The following is an 18,914-nucleotide window of genomic DNA, read 5'->3' on the forward strand; positions in this document are numbered from 1 at the left end:
TGTTCACCCTTATGATCTACACATGTTCCCAGCTGCTGCATCACATTTTTGCAGATTTTCCTCAACAAATTCCATGACTTTTCAGACACCCTTGACTTATCTGAGGGACTTCAGAAGAACAGTACCCTCCACAGACCCTGCAGTCTGATAAGCGCACTGCAATTTACCTTGACAGTGTTGTGAATTCTTCGGGGTTGCGCCTCTGTTGGTCCTCGGACCTCCACTACCTGTAGCAGAAGCATCAGCTGATGTCGGTTTCTGCCAGTTGCCATTTCTGGTGGATCTCTGGCCGTTGTTATTTTGAAATTTACCACCATTTTGATGCGATGTGACTTTAGCCATTATCCGTAAGGCCTCAATGTTCGAGTATGTGGTCTTCATAGACGCCATGAGCTCAGCAGGGACACCTCTGTCCTGTAACGTTTTCAGAGGATGGGGCTCATAGAAATCGTGTGCTCGTGAACACTGACACGGGCCTCTCAGGTACTTCTCGCAAATATGCAACCGCTTGCAATTCTCGCCATCCTCGCATCGCCCATATTGGCCCGTGCCGTTATTATAAGAATAGCACACCTGTGAGAGTCAGAAATAAAAGACGTTCCAGTTAGTGTGGCTTTCTCAGTCATTAGTAGGTAAAAATACAGCCAAGTGTTGATTAGGCATTTTAAAAGGTAAACGAGAGCTATGACCTAAACATAAATCATGAAGTCAGTTTTGATACAAAATTAGTTGTTGGCTTCAGCTATATGGGCCCTTTTCACAATAAACAGAAGTATGTCGAGGCAGGACAAAATGGTTTACAGTAAACCTGACAAACTTATTTAGCAAATAAACACTGCCATTTTATCAATTCAGCTCACAATGGAAAGATTTTTCTCCTCATTTTTGTCAACACTATCTTCAATAAACTATGAAGTTAGTCAACACTACAGGATTTCACTGAAGGATTGAGAAAGAAGAAGCGATTTTTGTGAAATGTGGACGACGCCGGACAACACACGATGGCATAAACTCATCACCTGTTGGCTGGATGAGCTAATAATATTTCTAGACATTTTGTCATGCTTCCGGGCTCACCCAACACTCAGGACTCCACTTCCCACAATTCCCCTCACACACCAGTCACTACCACGTGCACTCCGTCAGCCAACCCGGAGCCACTTCCTAGGAGCGGCTCCCCCGAGTTCTAATCACCATTACCTGTACCTTTTTGTTTCCGTTTGTATTTATACCCCTTTGTTTGTTTTGTTCGTCGCACAGTATTGCCTCTACATTTCGTGAGCCTACTGAGCGTTATCAGCGTTATCATTCTGATTGTGTATGACCCTTTTTGCCTTCCGTTTTTTTCCCGTTTCGCCTAGCCTTTGTGTCTGTTTGCCCGTTTCTCTTGCTTCCTGTTTTTTTGATCCTCGCCTGTTTCCTGATTACAATTTGCCTAGCCCTTGTGTTTAGATTGCCTGTGTTTACTGATTCCCGGTTCGTGGACTCTTGCCTGTTTCCTGACCATGATTTGTCGAGCCCTCGTTACTGTTTTGGATCTCTCGGTATTGACCTGGCCTGGCTTTTGTACATTGTCTTCGGTCATTGTTCTCATTAAAACCTTGAGTCTATTCACAATCCACGAACGTCTGGGTTGTCACAGCCGCGTTATACGTTTGTATTCATTTAAAACTTTTTAAAAATTTACTAGAATGCTAAAAATGAGTGAAATTATCTGCCTATAGAACAAGACTATTTCAAGAATCAAATTATTATTTCTTTAAAGAATTGCTAGAAATAGGCTTGAGAAGCTGATATTTGGATTGTTGTAACCTTATAATAGGAAATATTTGCAACATGCATTTCCTCTGGGGCGGCACGGTGGTGTAGTGGTTAGCGCTGTCGCCTCACAGCAAGAAGGTCCGGGTTCGAGCCCCGTGGCCGGCGAGGGCCTTTCTGTGTGGAGTTTGCATGTTCTCCCCGTGTCCGCGTGGGTTTGCTCCGGTTTCCCCCACAGTCCAAAGACATGCAGGTTAGGTTAACTGGTGACTCTAAATTGACCGTAGGTGTGAATGTGAGTGTGAATGGTTCTGTGTCTGTGTGTCAGCCCTGTGATGACCTGGCGACTTGTCCACGGTGTATCTCGCCTTTTGCCTGTAGTCAGCTGGGATAGGCTCCAGCTTGCCTACGACCCTGTAGAACAGGATAAAGCAGCTAGAGATAATGAGATGAGATAAGATTTCCTCTTGTGAAGACGTCACTTTTTGCAGTGTTATATTTCAAGCTCTTTCTTCGATTCATCTGTAATTCGCATTGTTATTGTTGCAGTGGAAGTAACGCTACCCTGCACAGAAACGTGAAAAGGGCCAATTACTGTACCCATTCGCACGGAATGAAAGTTGTTTTATTCTAGGGAAGTAAATTATTTGGGTGCTATTGTGAGCAAAAATCAACTTAAGCATATTTAACTACGTTCATTTTCACCTTTTATGACTGAGGATTGTGTTTCATAATACGTAAATGACCCTGAAATTTCAAATTGCTTCAAGTCTACTAAGTTGGATGAGTGCAGAATGTTGATAAAACACTATAAACTGGCTACTATGAGTAAAACAGAATGGTATGATCTTTTACTGGAGGGAGGATGGTGTTGTCACTCTGGAGTAGTAAGGTACAGAGCTCGCTCCTGTCCAGCTGACTCAGGCCATGTTTCTGAAGGACTCTGGCGTTCTGCTCCGTCTGCAGGTCGTGACTAAAACGGCATCCTCGTCTACAGAACAAAAGAGGTCATTTTCAGAGTAGCTGTTAAACGACTGTGATATATAGTTTAAGCAATATTGTAGGATTATGTTCTATTTTCCCCCCATGATTAATAAATACATGATTTAGACATTTAAGATCACTTGAATTTAATGTGAGTTCAGTGTTCACTGTTCTTTCTTTACTCGTAATGTGTCTTTCCCTTGGGTCACGATGTTTTTGTTTGTGCTCATGTGCTTCTCTTATCTTAGTCTTGGGCAATATCCCAAGGCTATTGGTCCATAAAATGCAAAATAGTGGCACCAAACATGGTAGAACTTTTTCACCTATAAGGCCTGTCTAAAAATCTGAGCCCAGCCACCTGCCAAGAAAAAAAAAGCGCATTTTCTTCAATTGTAAGTATACATTATTTAAAAACAAGATAAACTCGAAGGGCACTTGGTAGAGTGCATACCTCCTCCACCAAGCCACATATTCAGGTTTGCATGAAAATCTAATCAGTTGCTCCCTGGCCCATGGCTCACCTTTCCTCCAAATTTCATCAAAATCTATTCACTACTTTTTGAGTTACGTTGGGAACAGACAGACAAACAAACAGAAGCATAACCTGCTCCAACAAAGTTGGCAGACGTAACAAGATGTTTAGCTCTTGAAAGGCACCGCCTAGGAAATTGAAGCCACTCTGAATTGTTGTGTTTTTAATGGCTGACTTTAGTAGTACTTTAGTCGTATAGTAGTTCAGTCCAGTGATGATTATTATGATAGTAAAACCAAACTTTCTAATCAATGTTCTCTCCGCTATCTACCTAATAGAAACCTTTGACTCTCAGCTGACGTCACTGTGGACTGAGGTTAGCCTGCCGTAGTTACTACTGATGACTCGTTCACTCAGAGTCGACTCTTTTTAAGTGAATATTAATAGGTGAAAAGCGAGCAGGATAATAATAATAATAACCCGTGAATAACCACTCACTGTAGGGGAGAGCAGGGAGACTTGGGACAAGTTTTCAACTTTTGTAGATTGTGTGAAATTCTTTACAGGTAGCGTCACATTCATATTGCTTTAGAGAGGATTTACTATGCCCTCTTAAAGTGCATATCCTGGACCAATTTAGTTTTTTTTTTTTATATGAAAGAATGTCCCTTTACACACTCATCCAGAAGGGTAGTTTTGCACAAGGCCATCTGTCTACAGCAGAAAAAAATAAAATAAAATGCGTCTGGAAAAATCCCAAGGGAGTCTCGAGCCAGATTCGTGACGTCACCTGCGGAAGCGCCAGCAGGCTGCGAGAGCTTTGTACGGTTTCAGAGCACAGCCTGTGTAGACCAAGTTTAGCAGCTAGCGATTTTGCATTGAAATATGGAATTGTCACCTGAGCGCAATGTTACTTCACCTTTGGATGAAGAATATAATGAGATGTCAGAATTATTTCTTACTCTGGCAACAGTCAACTTGTGAATTGCCGATTTTCTTGGTCTTTTTCTCGGCTCTGCTTTGGTCCTCGGCTGCCTCGCATGAAGCGCTCCCATTTCTCTCTCATTGTCCGGTCTTTTGGGAAACGATGAGTACCAATCCCATCAAGATTGGTGTTGCTACACCCTCCTATGATACATCTGTTAACCATTTTAATAATTACGTGATAACGTTGAAGAAATTTGCAGAAAATCAACAGGTCGTTTTCTCATAAACAAACCAGCGCTGACGTAGGATTCAGAAGGAGGCGTCCCGCACGCAACGTCACGAAAATCAATGCTGGGAAATCCAAATGGCAAGTTTTTTTCAGAGCAGATGAATTCGCCTCAAATGGCTTGATTTCAACTGAATTTTTCTGGTATTGCGCAAAGTAAAAAAAATTGCAGAGAACGCACAATGTTACAGATATTTGACCAAAGTTTAATATAAAATAGGAGAATTACATTGATCTTGCTCCTCAATTTACCCGTGATATGCACTTTAAAGGCGTCATGCAGTGGCGATAAAAGTCGCATTATTCTGCACCAGAATGCTTTCGAGATTCGAAATAAATTGACCGTCGATTTTTCAAAAGCTTCCCGCGGTTGTAATCGGTCCTTATTTGATCATGCCCATCACTTGAAATTTCCCGCGTTCGCAGCGCCCCCTCTCGGTCAATGGAACAGCTGCGTGACGTCATACCAGTAACCACTTGGTGCAGTTGCAATGACGGACACACCAGAAAATAGGAGCGATGCTGAGGAAATTAGCTTTGATTTTACCGATACAGAAGAAGAAAATGGCCCACAAGTAGAGATTTTGAGAGCTGAATGTCCTGGTGGTATCCAGCCTTACAGATCTGAACCTGAGCGCTCATCTTCAGAAGAAAATGAGGACAGTTCTGACGACGACAGAAACGAAGACGAGAATGAAGACCGGCGACTTGAAGACTTGTTTTGGTTGGTTTCTCTGACTAAATCACTACTTATGTGTATTTTTAAAGACCATTTTCACTTGAATTAGAATGCTGTGAGATTAATCTATGATTATGTGTAATACTGATCGCTGTAGGGGGTGAAAGTATAGCTAGAAAGATTGAATTCTAGCAACTTGACAGCTTGCGATCTCGCGAAATGCAGTGGGCCTTCTGATACAGTAGACCCCTTGATATTCCAGTTTTCATCATTTTCCTTTTATTGCGGTTGATTTTAACTTGATATTCAGTATGTTATAGGCTGGGAGTATTGAGCTTTGTATTGTATTGTTTAGTAAACGTACAATCGTCAGTAATAAGTGATAATTATTAGTTAAAGGCAGCTCTGTGGCATAAATCTTTCAATTAATCTTCTGTCATCCATTTGCTAAAATTATGTGCCACATGTGTTATCAAGACAACACTTCATGTGACAAAGAAAGATATGACACATACATAAATGTATGAAAATCATTTTGTACAATTAATGATTGATACATAGAAACACTTAAAACATGTGTGTGGCAGCGGGGGCGTGGTCAAGCGCCGGTCTGTGACAGGAGGGCGGAGCCAGGGAAGGTGAGTGGCAGAATCATTACACCTGACGGTAATTAACCTGTGTTTTCCCAGTCACCGCACCCTATTTAAGGAGGCAGAGGGAGAGCAGAGAAGAGCTCATCCCGGGACAAGAACACAGTGTGTGTTTCGCTATCAGATTAAAACTGGCGGTTATACTGAAAAGTCTGGCAATAAAAAGCCTATTTGCATCTGAAGTGTTGTCCTGCCGTCCTCTGTGCTCCACCCACACTTCAGAGAGCTCTACAGTGGTGCCAAAACCCGGGACAAGGTGGAGCACCAACCTCGCAGCCCCATGGAATCCTCCCCATTCGCGGACCTGGTCCACGCCCTCGCCACGGCTCAGCAAAGCCAGCACCAGGCGCTCGTCACGATGGCCGATGGAGCAGCGCGCGGCGCGCCTCCTCCCCCTCCTGACGGGAGAGGCGCAGCTGGCCGCGCTATAACTCCCCGCCGGCTTGCCTACGCGGACCTTCGCCGGGCCGTCCTCCAGCGCGTGGGGCGCACAGCGCTTCCGTGCGCTGGAGGACGGCCCGGCGAAGGTCCGCGTAGGCCAACCGGCGGGGAGTTATAGCGTGGCCAGCTGCGCCTCTCCCGTCAGGAGGGGGAGGAGGCGCGCCGCGCGCTGCTCCATCGGCCACCCCGAGGCTTCGGCGACCTGCTCGAACAATGTGAGAAACGCCTCGGGGTCGTCCTGCGGGCCCATCTTGGTCACGGTGAGGGGAGACGGGCCCGCGGCCGGGGCGCTGGTGGACCCCGCCGACGCGAGGAGATGCCGGAACGCCTCGCGATCTTCCTGCTGGGCCAGCACCAGGGCTTCGAAGCGCCGCTCTTGCTCCTTTCGGAGCGTGACGAGCGCCTGGTGCTGGCTTTGCTGAGCCGTGGCGAGGGCGTGGACCAGGTCCGCAAACGGGGAGGATTCCATGGGGCTGCGAGGTTGGTGCTCCACCTTGTCCCGGGTTTTGGCACCACTGTAGAGCTCTCTGAAGTGTGGGTGGAGCACAGAGGACGGCAGGACAACGCTTCAGATGCAAATAGGCTTTTTATTGCCAGACTTTTCAGTATAACCGCCAGTTTTAATCCGATAGCGAAACACACACACTGTGTTCTTGTCCCGGGATGAGCTCTTCTCTGCTCTGCCTCCTTAAATAGGGCGCGGTTACTGGGAAAACACACAAAACACAGGTTAATTACCATCAGGTGTAATGATTCTGCCACTCACCTTCCCTGGCTCCGCCCTCCTGTCACAGACCGGCGCTTGACCACGCCCCCGCTGCCACAATGTGTTTTAAAAAAAATTTTTTTTTCTATCAATACCTAGCCATGACCTTGAAATCAGATCCTGTTCTACAGGGTCGCAGGCAAGCTGGAGCCTATCCCAGCTGACTACGGGCGAAAGGCGGGGTACACCCTGGACAAGTCGCCAGGTCATCACAGGGCTGACACATAGACACAGACAACCATTCACACTCACATTCACTAGGCATTTTGTATCACAGAATATTAATACATCATTTCATAGTGTTTTGAGTGTTCAAAACTATCCACAAACTGAATAAATCCACAAAATCCGCAATGTGAACAACTCTGGTAAACGCACGCTATAGAGAAAACATGGGGACAGGCCAGCATCACCCAAGGGAGGTTACTGGTATGACGTCACACATAAGTTGACCTAGTTAACGGCTGGCTGCCTAAATTTGGCTGTGCGCGTCAACTTTAAATGCTTGTAGCGGGCGCATCGTGACACTGAGATCGTGGGAAACTGAGGGGCTTGAATAACCCACCAAACCCGACATTTTGACACATGATATAGCCTGATTGCTGAAATTACCGCACGACGCCTTTAACACAACATTAGTTTCTCAGCTTGTCACATATATTGAAGGCTTCAGGTTTTCTGTTATTATTTATTTATTTATTTGCAGGGATACATGGGACATTATGTTGGGAGACTTGGGACACAGTGTAGAGACATGGAACAAAAATAAAATCCTACATGTTTAATTTTTATTTATTATCGAAACTTGTTACATATGAACTTTATGAACACACAATGCTGGTACAGCGATAGAAAAAATGTCATTTTACCCAAAACCTGATTCGACGAAACATTTCCATTCTGAAGAACAAATGAAAAGAAGTTTAATCCTCGTGCAGGGACACGCCCACATTTTTAACAACAACAAAAAAAAGTAGTGTTGTCAAGCGATTAAAATATTTAATCGCGATTAATGTCGCGACTGTCATAGTTAACTCACGATTAATCGCAATTTAATCGCACATTTTTGTCACATGAAAAACCATTGTAATTCTCTTATCAGCATAAAAAAGTGAATGGGCTTGCTTTGTACCAATTTTTTTTTATTTTTATTGCAGAGCATAACACTACGGAGCCGTAGAGGGGACATGGTGAATAAAAAAATAACAAAGCGTGGGAACGACTTATAAGGCGTGTGCACGAGATATTAATGCACGCGCACAAGTTATAACCCGTGCGCACGCTTTGCGTTAAGGCGTGCGCTCGGGTAATTAAAAGTGAGGGGACGAGTTACTACGGCTCCGTATAACATGTCTTGTCACAGCCACTGCAAAGTCGGGCTGGAGCCGCCGATGGGAAAACGAAACCTAAGCCGAGCACCATGGCTCTTCGTCCCGAGGCGTGGCAGCGCGAGCTGCCCGCGCTGGTTCTTTGGGGGGAGGGCAGAGGACTCTGGCTGCGTGGGGCGGGCGTGGCATTACAGTCTAGCTGCTATCGTTTTTCTAAGCAAAGTCTCTGTTCTGTTCCAAGTTCCTGGCAGTTTCAAAAGCTTATGAAAAACCTACATCATGTCACAGAGTGTTAATCTCGCGATAAAAAAAATTATCGCCGTTAAAATTGAGTCAAGTTAACACGTTAATAACGCGACATTTTTGACAGCACTAAAAAAAGTAAACAATTTTATATTTGTAAACCAGAAGAAAAAAACTGTAACATAATGAACCGTCCCAACTCTCCCTATCTGGCCATTTTGAAAAAAATAGGAAGGAAAAAAAGTATTTCCCTACAACTTAAGTTTAAATATGCTGACTGCAAAGTCATCTGATTTTTTTTTTTTTATTGTTCATGGCATCTTCTTCTGTCTTGCAAGAACAATATCATGCGGACGAGATGTGATCATTTTGATGTCCTGAGGGTCACGTTTCTCCGTTTTGGGACCATTTTCCTCCCTCTTGAGGTAAACGGTACGGCCCTACGGAAACAGCCGAACGCAAGGAGCTTTAACTAATTAGCATAACTGTGGAACTGCATTACACCAACATGGTGACACGCGGAAAACATTGTGACTCTGCATCGACCTTCATCCTTCAGTTGATTCCAGCGGTCGATCTGTCCCCTCACGACAACCTTTTGGTTTCCATTGTTTTTTCTGCTGTGCTTTCTAGCCGATTCGCTTTCATATTTTCCTTTTCTTTTCCGCTGGCTTTTAGCTGGTGGGAGAGCAGAGTCCGTCATGTTTGCCCACGCTGACCTGTTTTGGTTAAAAGTAGGTTAAACACGTCCCACGGTTGTCACGTGATATTGTTGCTCACTTGCTTTGGCAATCTCCGGAATCGTAAAATGCGGGACGCTTTTTATCTCAGCAAAACATTCACACACAGGATACACGGTGTGTGCAGCAGTACAACATCCTGAAATTCCAACAGCAACAGAAATAGAACATTTTTTGCCCAGAATTCAACTTTGCAGTCAGGACCTTTAATAAACAATGCTATATATGGTAACTCGCGGCTACATACTTTCATTCCTAACAAATCCCCAGTTCATCAGCGTACATTACACCAGAGAATGGAGGTGGAGGCGAAGTAGAAAATACACATTTTGGTTGATAATGTTGAACTGCACAAACCTGACTGCAGTGTCCAGCTTCATGGCTCCAAAGAAAGTAGGTTACTCTAAGGCAGGGGTGTCAAACATCTGGCCTGCTCAAAGATTCAGAACGGCCCGCATGTCAACCAAAGATTCTACATTCTTTGCGTCACCTATTACTACGAAAAGCAATTCGCCATCCATCCACTAGGTGGTGACAAGCTATTTCAAGTAAACAGCTAGTCATTCATGACGGAAGAAAGATTGCAAGCTAGCTTCTTGCTGTCTAGTGTCAAGACGTTAAAGAAAATGAAAGTTGATAAAGAGTCAAAGCTTTCAGGAAAAGTGGACGAAAGCCAATTTGTTCGGCTTGCTCACAGCTCTGCTCAATGAAACACACTCTCGTGCGCTCTCTCTCTCTCTCTCTCTCACACACACACTTTTTACTGCCACACAGTTTTTGAATGGTGAGGACAGGCAAGTTTTTATCCTGAATGTAAATTGCTGACTGCATTTTTCATTAATGTTAATAATTCTACTGTATGTTACATGCTAAAAACATCAAACCAAACACACTTGATTATTTTATCCACATTCACTGGATATGAACAATCGTGCACTCTGATTGGCTACTCTACTACTAGGCTATCAGCTCATATACCGTGAGTACAGAAAAACAAAATGGCAGAGTGCATTGCTGAAACAACCAAGGACGAAATAAAAACTACCTGAAAACAAAACCCCAAAAAATAAAAAAGCAACAAAATATGGAATAAAAGTATTTGATGGTAAGATCGTATCTTTTTTATTTTTCAAGAATTATTATTATTATTATAGCATTTTTCACAAATTGCTCCTATCATTTCGCCGGTTTGTTTACAGTCTAAGCGGAAATGATTTTGTCAGACGTTTTGTGTATTTATTTATCAAATTTGCAAAATAAAAATAAAAATGTTCTGTTTCTCAAAATCCAGTGAATGTGGATAGAATAAAAGTTATTCCACTCAAGCTTGTCGTACATGGCTTATAGACAACTCGGCTATCAGCCTATGTACGACTCAGTTTCATAGTGTTAAATATACTGTAAATGAAGGAATGAATGGGGCATGTACATATGGACGTTGAATTTTAAAGATGTTCCTATTGAAACCGAACTGTTAAGTTTTTACTGCCACACCGGTGATGATAGGCGAGTTTATAGCCCATTGACAGACTGAATGTAAATGTTTGATTGCACTCATTTTCATGTTTCGATGTTAAAAGATATCAAACAAAAAGTTGGAAATGTATTGAAATGGAATCAAAAGAAATAAACAGGAAATTAACTTAGTCATTGTTTTACTGATTCCCAATGAAAGTGTTCAAAACTTCTTGAATATACGATTCATTTTGCCGTACAGATTTCATGGCTGCCCTTTTAACATAGTTGTTCAGCGATTATTCAGCCCTCGATGACTTAGGCTACGTTCACACTGCAGGCTGAAGTGACTCAAATCCGATCTTTTCGCCCATATGTGACCTGTATCCAATCTTTTATTGACAATATGAACGACACAGATCCGATTTTTTCAAATCCGACCCAGGCCGTTTGGATATGTGGTCCTAATTCCGATTCCTATCCGCTCTTTTCATATGCGACTTCAGTCTGAACCGCCAGGTCGCATTCATCCGACTTACACGTCATCAACAAGCCACAAACGTCACTATTCTGCGCTGAAGTAGGCGGCGGGTCTCTCAAAAAAAGTTACAACAACATGGCGCATAATCACGGGCGCAGATAGAGGGTGGGACTCGTCCCACCCAGATTTAAATTCACCTCGTTCGGTCCCCCCCACTTATAGGGAGGAAAAAACGTCTATGCTGTCTTTCTTTGCATAAGGCAAACCTCACGGAAAAATCAAAAGACTAATTACCATTCGGTTTATTGAGGTGCACAGCAGTGTATACATAGTTGCAACAACTCACATAAAACAAAACAAAGACTGATATTTGGTTGGTTGAGCTGCGCAGACTGCACAGGTTGCGAGCTCGAGCTTGGTTGCTATGGTTACTAACAACAAGTTTGACAGGCATATCGGGGTTGGGGTTGGTTTGCTGGCAGCTTTGTCCCCCCCCAGTTTTTTGTCCCTCCCAGTTCAAAAAACGTATCTGCGCCCCTGCGCATGACATCAATGCGAGGGACGCTTCGGGCTGTGAAGGTTCTGAATCTTCTCAATGGAAGGACGCAGAGGTTAGGGAGCTGATTTCCATTTGGGGAGATACAGCTATTCAAGCTAGATTGGATGAGTCATACCGCAACCGGGCGGTTTTACTTCCGTAAACACTGGCCATGCTCACTGCGTGTGACGTCGTCGTATCCTGCAATGCGCATGCGGAACACTTTTAGGTCGCTTTTCGTTCATACTGAGGATCACATACAAGTCGCATATATTTGTTAATGTGAACGACCTCACAAAAAAATCGGATTTCACAAAAAAATCGGAATTGAGCATTAAGCCTTGCAGTGTGAACGTAGCGTTAGAAATTTCGTGATGTGGTGTCAGTAAACCTGCTGAAGCTCAACAGACTACAAACATGGACTCCCCGAAGTACAACTCCCATAACACACAGCACCCTCTGTCTTCCACCTACTGAATCACAGCTGACTGTCATTTCCTCAATCACCTGTCCCTCCATATAAGCTCACCTCTCAAACACACCTTTGCGAAGTATTGTTCTGCTTTCAGTACATACCAAGCCTTGTATCTTTTGGGCTGCTTATTTTGATTCTGACCCTCGCTACTTTCTTCTTGTTTCTCACTCTTTGTCATTCCTACACTACGTTGATTGCCAATCGCCCAACCCTTGCTAGTTTACTGATTCTGATTCCTGCTTCTCGATTTCTCTGGAAATATTCCTGAGCCCATTTTGTGATTTCCAATACAGAAGCATGCCTGTATGTGATGCAGTGCCGTCTAAGGGCCCGAAGATCACGGGCACCCAGTATGGTTTTCCGGCCTTGAGCCTTACGCACAGAGATTCTTCCAGATTCTCTGAATCTTTTGATGATATTATGCACTGTAGATGATGATATGTTCAAACTCTTTGCAATTTTACACTGTCGAACTCCTTTCTGATATTGCTCCACTATTTGTCGGCGCAGAATTAGGGGGATTGGTGATCCTCTTCCCATCTTTACTTCTGAGAGACGCTGCCACTCCAAGATGCTCTTTTTATACCCAGTCATGTTAATGACCTATTGCCAATTGACCTAATGAGTTGCAATTTGGTCCTCCAGCTGTTCCTTTTTTGTACCTTTAAATTTTCCAGCCTCTTATTGCCCCTGTCCCAACTTTTTTGAGATGTGTCGCTGTCATGAAATTTCAAAATGTCTCACTTTCGACATTTGATATGTTGTCTCTGTTCTATTGTGAATACAATATCAGTTTTTGAGATTTGTAAATTATTGCATTCCGTTTTTATTTACAATTTGTACTTTGTCCCAACTTTTTTGGAATCGGGGTTGTATTAGTTTTGTTTTTAAAACGTATTTAAATAGATTTTATACACAATAACATGTTATGAGTTCATTAACTAGAAGATTATAGCTATTAAACATGTTGCTGAATCATTTAAACCAGGGCTTTTCAAAGTGTGGGGCGCGCCTCCCCTGGGGGGCGCCAGAGTTCTTCGGGGGGGGCGCAACGTGAGGAAACATAAACCAGAATAAGTTACTATTGCGGACGTTTAGCGAACTTCAGCTAGCCTTTGCCAGAGACAAAACGGATCGATTTTTAGTACCTAAAGCTACAGTGAGTGAGGAGACAGAGTCTGGGCCAAGCAAAAAAAAAACCAGAGCCTCCAGGATTTCGCGATGTTGCGATTTGCAACTTCAATGCAAATTCAACCAATCCCCGCGAATTCAGGGCGGTGTTGCAATTATATCCAATCACCGCAACCTTCCCGCAAATTTGACCAATCGTTGGCGTCATCTTAAGGTGACGTCGACAAACTACCTTCCGCCTTACTTCCGTGTATACGTTCAAGACAAGCAGCATGTGCGCGCAGTGTTGCCAGATTGGGCGGTTTCAAGTGCATTTTGGCGGGTTTTGAACATATTTTGGACTGGAAAACGTCAGCAGTATCTGGCAACATTGCATGATGTGCGAGTCAGTGTTTATATAGGCTTAAATTCTGTTACTGAAAGTGTGTTATGTTTACAGTGAAGGACTGTGTGCACTTTATTTTTTTTTTTACTTAATACAAGAAATTAATGGATGCCAACATTTTTGCCAAAATGGTATTTTATTTTCCATTGTTTAGGCAGCTTCAGCATTGTACTGTGAGATTCTGTTCAAATTGTTTTTTTTTCTTCTATGAAGCCTGAGCCATTTATTTTATTAGTTTATAATTATTGTTTAATTTAGTCTTCAGGAGAGACTGCCTGCACACAGTACTGGTATTAATAGTTTTTTTTTTCTTACATGAAAGCTGAGGCATTTACATTATATTTTAAGGTAACTTCATGTTGTGCTGTGAGGTTCTCTGCACTTTAACTTTTGAACCAACAGGTGCATTTGGATAAGTAAAGCCTATTTTTCTGCATTTTTGTAGTCCTGGTAATCTTTTATATTGGTAAAGTTGTTTATAGAACCATTTCTCAGCGTCTTTGTTTTTTTAATCAATAGTTTTTCGGTAATAACTTAATATTTAACATATCACTCAATTTTAAATCACAAAAAGAGAAAATCGCAACAATTTCTCGCAACTTTCACTTCCTCCCGCAATGTAATCGCAACAAAAACCTAAAAAACACCGCAACTTTCATCGCAATTTTTTGGAAACCCCCCGCAACATCAGACATTTTAGCCCGCAACAATCACAAAAAAGGCCCGCGGAATCCTGGGGGACTGGAAAAAGAAGGAAGTATGACCACGACTATTTAAAGTTTGGATTTTCATGGACTGGATCGGAAGATGCTCCACTGCCACAGTGTGTTGTCTGCCAAGAGGTGCTCGCTAACGATGCTATGAGATGTTTAAAATGTGTAAAACAAGATGTTTTAAAAAGCACAGATGTTTAAAATGTGAAAAATAAAAATGTGTACAACAACCATTTTTTAAAAATACAAATGGAACATTAAGTATAGCAACAACAAAAATTGTAAGGGGGCGCTGTTGTTTATTTGCTCTCCGAGGGGGGGCTGACTCTCCCACACTTTGAAAACCCCTGATTTAGGCCAAGTTTACATTAGACCGTATCTGTCTCGTTTTCTTCGCGGCTGCACTGTCCGTTTACATTAAAACGCCTGGAAACGCCGGGAAACGGGAATCCGCCAGGGTCCACATATTCAGTCCAGATCGTGTCTGGTCCGGTGCTGTGTAAACATTGAGAATACGCGGATACGCTGTGCTGAGCTCTAGCTGGCGTCATCATTGGACAACGTCACTGTGACATCCACCTTCCTGATTCGCTGGCGTTGGTCATGTGACGCGACTGCTGAAAAACAGCGCGGACTTCCGCCTTGTATCACCTTTCATTAAAGAGTATAAAAGTATGAAAATACTGCAAATACTGATGCAAATACTGCCCATTGTGTAGTTATGATGGTCTTTAGGCTTGCCATCCTTCCACTTGCAAGTGGTGACTTGCGCACAGCGGCTCAGTCCCGAAACACTGCTCGTGCGCTTCACTCGCGCGCTCTGTAAGCTGCGCAGGGCCGGAGTGCGCACCCTCCAGAGGGCACTCGCTGTTCAGGGCGGAGTGATTTGGAGCGCAGCCGCTGAGGAGGACACGATGAGCCGCACTGACACATTTCAACTTACGTGCCGAATTAGTCATGTGATTAGCGTATCCGTGTATTGGCGTTGCTGTGTGCACGCGAATCGTTTTTAAAAACGTTAATCTGATGATCCGCTCTAATGTAAACCCCACCTTAAACGATAGATGAACGATGATTAAGTGATGAAAGAAGTTTTGTGGGGAAAATAGCACTGAGTCGTTTGAGCACTGAAAGAGTCGACTCTGAACCGATCACCGAAAGAATCGGAAATCCCACATGTACTGGGATCATCCATTCGCCTCCTTCTGGTTTCTTACCTTCCTCTCCCATACTGACAGTCACCAAGCAGGAAAAACTTGCACAGGTGTAAATTCATACAGCCCTGACAGTTCTTCGCTCTGCACAGCTTCACCCCGGTTTTGGCGATGATTGTTTTCTGTCCGCTTACAAAAACCGTCACGAGAGATTCATTTCCTTCGAGAGCTGCATCGGTGAAGGAGCTGGTGAACCAGTCATCAAAGACACCGCGTCTAAATTCAGATATCGCATTCTCATAGAGCATAGCGCCGCCATTCGCGCAGATCTGCTTCATTAGAGAGTCAAGAGTCATCGTTGTGGACGCTGTGTTAGGACCAGGTCGAAAACACGCCTCTGCTTCTTCTCCCGACTGGAAAGCCAACTCCTCTGTTTACCTTCCAGCTCTGTACCGAGTCCTGACGAACGGAAAACGAAAGTTATCATTGCCAAGGTTGCCATGTTGGAGAAAATCCATCATCTGTAGCCTCTTATCCTGTTCTACAGGGTCGCAGGCAAGCTGGAGCCTATCCCACTACGTTCAGACTGCAACCTGAAACGACCCGTATCCGATTTGTTGTGAAATCCGATTTTTTTGTTAGGCCGTTCACATTACCAATTATATGAGACTTGTATGCGATCTCCAATATGAACGGAAAACGACCCAAAAGTGTCCCGCATGCGCAAATTGACACGTAATAAGCACATCTACGTAATACGTAAACAAAAAAAAAGCGCACTCTTCAAGCAAAGCATGGAGATGAGGCGAGACCTGGCGATGTGGTTTTTGTGGCGGCGGCGGAACTCACACAATAATCTGATTAATGTGGGCAGCAGACTAATGAGACCGAAAGGTGTCAAATTACTGGAAATTTCCAGTAATCTTATAATCTTGTAATACAGGATGGTTTAACATCCAGGTCCCTACCAAATCCACCATTAGCTTGATCAATTCTATAAAAGTCTATTTAAATTCTGAAAACTGTACAAATGTTGTTGTTTTCCACCAAAGAGGCGGGATTAGCCAACGCAGAATAGTGACGTTTGTCTCTTGTTGATGACGTGTAGGTTGCATGAATGCGACCTGTCCGGTCAGACTGCAGTCGCATGTGAAAATAATGGATATGCATCGGAATTAGGGCCACATATCCAAGCGGCCTGGGTCGCATGTGAAAAAATCAGATCTGTGTCGTTCAGATTGTCAATAACAAATCGGATACAGGTCGCATATGGGCAAAAAAAAATCGGATATGGGTCGTTTCAGGGTGCAGTCTGAACGTAGCCTCCTCCCATCTGACTATGGGTGAGAGAGGCGGGGTACACCCTGGACAAGTCGCCAGATCATCACAGGGCTGACATATAGAGACACACAACCATTCACACCTACTGTCAATTTAGAGCCACCAATTAGCCTAACCTGCATGTCTTTGGACTGTTGGGGAAACCGGAGCAAACCCACACAGAAAGACCCTTGTCAGCTGCTAGGCTCAAACTCAGGACCTTCTTGCTGTGAGGTGACAGTGCTAACCACTACACCACCGTACCGCTGCCCCCCAGCCATGATCCAAAACCGTTTATCCTGTGCAGGGTCGCAGGCAAGCTGGAGCTGATCCCATCTGACTATGGGTGAGAGGTGGGGTACACCCTGGACAAGTTGCCAGGTTATCGCAGGGCTGACACATAGAGACACACAACCATTCACACTCACATTCACACCTACGGTCAATTTAGAGTCACCAGTTAACCTAACCTGCATGTCTTTGGACTGTCGGGGAAACCGGAGCAAACCCACACAGAAAGACCCTTGTCAGCTGCTGGGCTCAAACTCAGGACCTTCTTCCTATGAGGCGACAGTGCTAACCACTACACCACCGTGCTGCCGCCCCCCATCCATGATCCAAAACTGCTTATCCTGTACTACAGGGTCGCAGGCAAGCTGGAGCCTATCCCATCTGACTATGGGTGAGAGAGGCGGGGTACACCCTGGACAAGTCACCAGGTCATCACAGGGCTGACACATAGAGACACACAATCATTCACACTCACATTCACACCTACGGTCAATTTAGAGTCACCAATTAGCCTAGCCTGCATGTCTTTGGACTGTCGGGGAAACCGGAGCAAACCCACACAGACACAGGGAGAGCATGCAAACTCCACACAGAAAGACCCTTGTCAGCTGCTGTGCTCGAGCTCAGGACCTTCTTGCTGTGAGGCGACAGTGCTAACCACTACACCACCGTGCCGCCGCCCCCCATCCATGATCCAAAACCGCTTATCCTGTGCAGGGTCGCAGGCAAGCTGGAGCTGATCCCATCTGACTATGGGTGAGAGGCGGGGTACACCCTGGACAAGTCGCCAGGTTATCGCAGGGCTGACACAGAGACAAACAACCATTTACACTCACATTCACACCTACGGTCAATTTAGAACCACCAATTAGCCTAATCTGCATGTCTTTGGACTGTGGGGGAAACCGGAGCACCCGGAGGAAACCCACACAGACATGGGGAGAACATGCAAACTCCACACAGAAAGGCCCTCATCGGCCACTGGACTCGAACCCAGAACCTTCTTGCTGTGAGGCGACGGTGCTAACCACTACACCACCATGTTGAAAAACATTTTGTTTTTCAAGTCAATGATCAGTAGTTGCTGCAAATGAAAAGGAAAAAGACCACTTTAATTTAATAGGAACATGTTCTTGGCTGCAGGAGTGGAACCCAATGTGGTCTTCTGCAATTGCATGCTCAGATGCTTTTCTGCTCACCACGGTTGTAAAGCGTGATTAGACTGTACACATTATAGCACAATCAATGCAATTATGTTTTACAATGTGAATGCAGTATAATTATTGTCCCATTTCCCCTTCAGTGGAAATTATTATCCCATTTCCACTTAAGTGGAAATGGGATCTTGAAATTACTTAGGTTTAGTGTACACGTCATCGTAGTAGTTAGACATGGGTCATTTCTCGCTCCATTTTCAAGATATCTGGATGAAACTTGTTGTGCATATTGATAGTGACCATCTGTGATCTCCATATAATGTATGACATCACATTGTCATGATCTCATCTCATCTCATTATATCTAGCCACTTTATCCTGTTCTACAGGGTCGCAGGCAAGCTGGAGCCTATCCCAGCTGACTACAGGCGAAAGGCGGGGTACACCCTGGACAAGTCGCCAGGTCATCACAGGGCTGACACATAGACACAGACAACCATTCACACTCACATTCACACCTACGGTCAATTTAGAGTCGCC

The 18,914-nt window shown here is 44.1% G+C and overlaps 1 protein-coding gene across 1 annotated transcript in view; it reads right to left on the reverse strand.

Moving 5' to 3' along the window:
* Positions 1-16,068, reverse strand: part of LOC132869609 (protein mono-ADP-ribosyltransferase PARP12-like) — a 67,942-nt gene extending 51,874 nt beyond the window's left edge. Inside the window, exons 1-3 of the mRNA XM_060902888.1 lie at positions 15,670-16,068; positions 2,614-2,749; positions 168-573 (exon numbers count right to left, since the gene is read on the reverse strand). Coding sequence (XP_060758871.1) covers positions 168-573; positions 2,614-2,749; positions 15,670-15,962 — 835 coding nt within the window. The 5' untranslated portion in view covers positions 15,963-16,068. The remainder of the gene's footprint in view (positions 1-167; positions 574-2,613; positions 2,750-15,669) is intronic.
* Positions 16,069-18,914: the final 2,846 nt, after the last annotated feature.

Source organism: Neoarius graeffei, chromosome 21, assembly GCF_027579695.1.
Source record: "Neoarius graeffei isolate fNeoGra1 chromosome 21, fNeoGra1.pri, whole genome shotgun sequence".
In the NCBI taxonomy this organism is placed as follows: Eukaryota; Metazoa; Chordata; class Actinopteri; order Siluriformes; family Ariidae; genus Neoarius; species Neoarius graeffei.